This window comes from Sander vitreus, chromosome 4, assembly GCF_031162955.1.
Source record: "Sander vitreus isolate 19-12246 chromosome 4, sanVit1, whole genome shotgun sequence".
NCBI lineage: Eukaryota > Metazoa > Chordata > Actinopteri > Perciformes > Percidae > Sander > Sander vitreus.
The window spans coordinates 34,044,241-34,047,180 of NC_135858.1; the positions used below are offsets into that span (position 1 = coordinate 34,044,241).

The 2,940-nt window shown below is 40.8% G+C and overlaps 1 protein-coding gene across 1 annotated transcript; it reads right to left on the reverse strand.

Annotated features, from left to right (window-relative positions):
* Positions 1–203: 203 nt before the first annotated feature.
* On the reverse strand, positions 204–1,714 carry LOC144516132 (odorant receptor 131-2-like). The gene is made up of 2 exons (XM_078247330.1): positions 1,604–1,714; positions 204–995 (listed from the first exon to the last, which is right to left on the reverse strand). Exons 1-2 carry the CDS (start codon positions 1,664–1,666, stop codon positions 204–206), a joined length of 855 nt encoding a protein of 284 aa, XP_078103456.1. The 5' UTR covers positions 1,667–1,714.
* Between the last annotated feature and the right edge of the window lie 1,226 nt (positions 1,715–2,940).

Here is a 2,940-nt window from a genome sequence, read left to right on the forward strand (position 1 = left end):
TGACATGTGATATGCATTCTATTTTAGAAAATTGGGTTTTAGAAATATCTCATGATACATTGTCTCTAGAAGTGTATTATTAAACTTTTGTTTTTGTTAAAGACAAAAAAATACTCAATACAGCCCATGTAACCGCATGTCGTCCCAGCGCTAGTAATCTGTTACATGCCATCTTTGTTAAGGGGGGACACTTTTGTGCAGGGTCAAAATGTCTGCATTTTGACCCTGCACCTGTTGCTTACAAGGTACATCTTGAGGTACTTCCTGAACTTTTTGTCTCTGAGACCATAGACCATTGGGCTCAGGAACCTCGGCAGGATGTAGACGATTAGGTAGTTTGCATATCTGATTTCTGGGATTCGGTTGGGGAAGATTAGCTGCAGAATGATCTCCACACTAGGGGAGATGTAGGAGAGCATGCACATGGCCATCTGGACCCCGTGGATCAGAATGGTGTTCCTGGCTCTTTGGGCGGACATCTTGTCCGTGGAGAGGGCCCGGGCTGCAAACAAGACCCTCAAGTAGGTGAAGACCAGAGTCAAAAACACACAGGAGAAGTAGATGATATCAAAAACTTGTCTTTTGAATGCCAGGATCGGGTCTTTGAACACATTCGATCGTATGCAGAACACAGACTCATGAAAGAAGCTTAGGGACTCCGTTGCTAGCGTCACAAATAGATCTGTGATATCCGGAGCCACGCATATAAACCACATCCACCCGATAATAATGTAAGTCCTTCTCACTGTGCAGATTTGAGGGTGCCGTAAAGGCTTGCAAATGGAAATGTAGCGCTCTATGGCCATGCTAGCTAAGTTGACCGGCGTGTTTCTGGTGGTGAAGACCGCCACCAGGATGAAGAAGCAGCAGAAAGAGACGTTAATATTGTAGAAGATGTAGCTGAGGACAAACAGTATGACTGTGATGGTCAGCTGGATACCGTCATTGATCACCATGTGGATGAAGAGGATGTAACAAGGGTCTTCATAAAATGTCTGCAGGAAGATAAAGGAAGAGAGAGGAGAGTGAAAAACGTAGAGAGGACAAAACAACAATTCATGGATTAAGAAGGAAGACGTGTTGGTGTTAGTGAGTAAAGTCCTGGATGAAAACTCTGGATGGCATCATTAACCGTCCTGAAGTGAATTATTAATTGTACTATATTAATAATTGTTGATCAGTATTCTGTTTTTTTATATTAAGGGGAAGAAAGAATCCTCGGAGTGAAGAGAGACAAATGTTTGTTTGTCTCTCTTCACTCCGAGGATTCTTCTCTCGAGGTAGGGCTGCATTGATTAATCAGTTTGAGTAATTTTTTTAAGATTCTTTGATTGCAGCTTGTTAAATGTGAATATTTTCTAGTTTCTTCACTCCTCTGTGACAGTAAACAAGACATTTGAGGACGTCATCTTGGGCTTTTGGGGAAACACTGATCCACCATTTTCTGACATTTTATAGACCAACATAATAGAGAGAAAATAATCAAGAGAAAATAAGTAAGTTGCGTTCCTAAAAATAGCAAATCTTCAAATTTAAGAAGCTGAAACGAGCGATTGTGTGTGTGTGTGTGTGTGTGTGTGTGTGTGTGTGTGTGTGTGTGTACCTGGTGTCTTAAAAAGGTGGCAACCAAGCTCCCGTTGATGTAACTGAGGATGACCCAGACCATAACTACAATCAGGTTCTTCGCCAACGCTGTGGTGAAGGTGTCTCTGACGAGCACCAACTGATCCAACCATAGAGGGAGCCAAAGAGAAAGAAATATAAATTACTTTCAAACACAATGAACCATCATTTATTTTTATTCCATCACTGTGTTTTATGAGCTGATTAAATAATATTAAAATTTTGTATGCACTATTTCCACTAAAAAGTAAGTTATCTTTCATTGGTTACTCTGGCTACGTTCACACCGCAAGTCTTTTGCTCAGATCTGATTTGTTGTTAGGCTGTTCACATTAACTTTTAAAATGTGGCCTATATCAGATTCCAGTGTGAACTGTTTGCGGTTTTGAAATGACCCGCATGTGCAAAAGAACAATAACAATGACATCAGACGCAGCGCGCTGTTGCACTAAAGTTAGGGAGGTTATGGAGGAAGTAAGCATGTTTGCTTTTATTTCAAAATGTTTATGTAATGGCAGCTGTAACATTAATGAGCAAGTGCTGAAGAGGAGAAGAATGAAGAGAAAGAGAGCCAAACTGGCTATTTTGGCCTTTTGTGGGGTTATGGCTGCAAATTCACTATAGAGGTCTGTGTGACCACACGACCATTTGCACATCAGGACCGCTACGGGCCTCCACCATTGTTTCCTCTGGCTTCGCCCTCGCAGCGAGAGTTATTGAGGTAAAAGTCGCATCAAATCCGCCTTGGTTGTTCACGCTGCGGCCGCATTGAAAAAAATCTGATCTGGGTCTGATTCAGGACCACATATGGAAGTGGCCTTATTCTGATTTGAAAAAATCTGATCTTGGCTAGATTTGAGTGTTCACACTACTTGTGAAGAAGTCTGACCTGGTCACTCGACCCCAAAAAAAGAAAAATCGGATTTGGGCCACTTTTGCCTGCAGTCTGAACGTAGCCTCTGCCTCGCCACGATGTGGGACATTAAAAAGTATTTGTCAAAATGTTGATGAAATTCTTACACATCAGCCCATATATTTATATACATATATTTCTGTGACTATCAGCAGAGCTGCGAAAGTCATTTTTAAAGCAAACAATCCTTTATCTATTATCACGTTTTTTGAATCAGGAGATAGAAGCATGTACATGACACAAAGTGAGTTCTCTCTTTAAAGGCCTAATATAATATTTGGATATGAGGTACCAGACCGGGCTACAAATTGGTGATAGTGTGAGATCAACAACAATTCATGTGAAGATGATGATTAGTTTCAAGGTTTATAAAAAATTTTTTTTAAATTTACCAGTGAACGCAC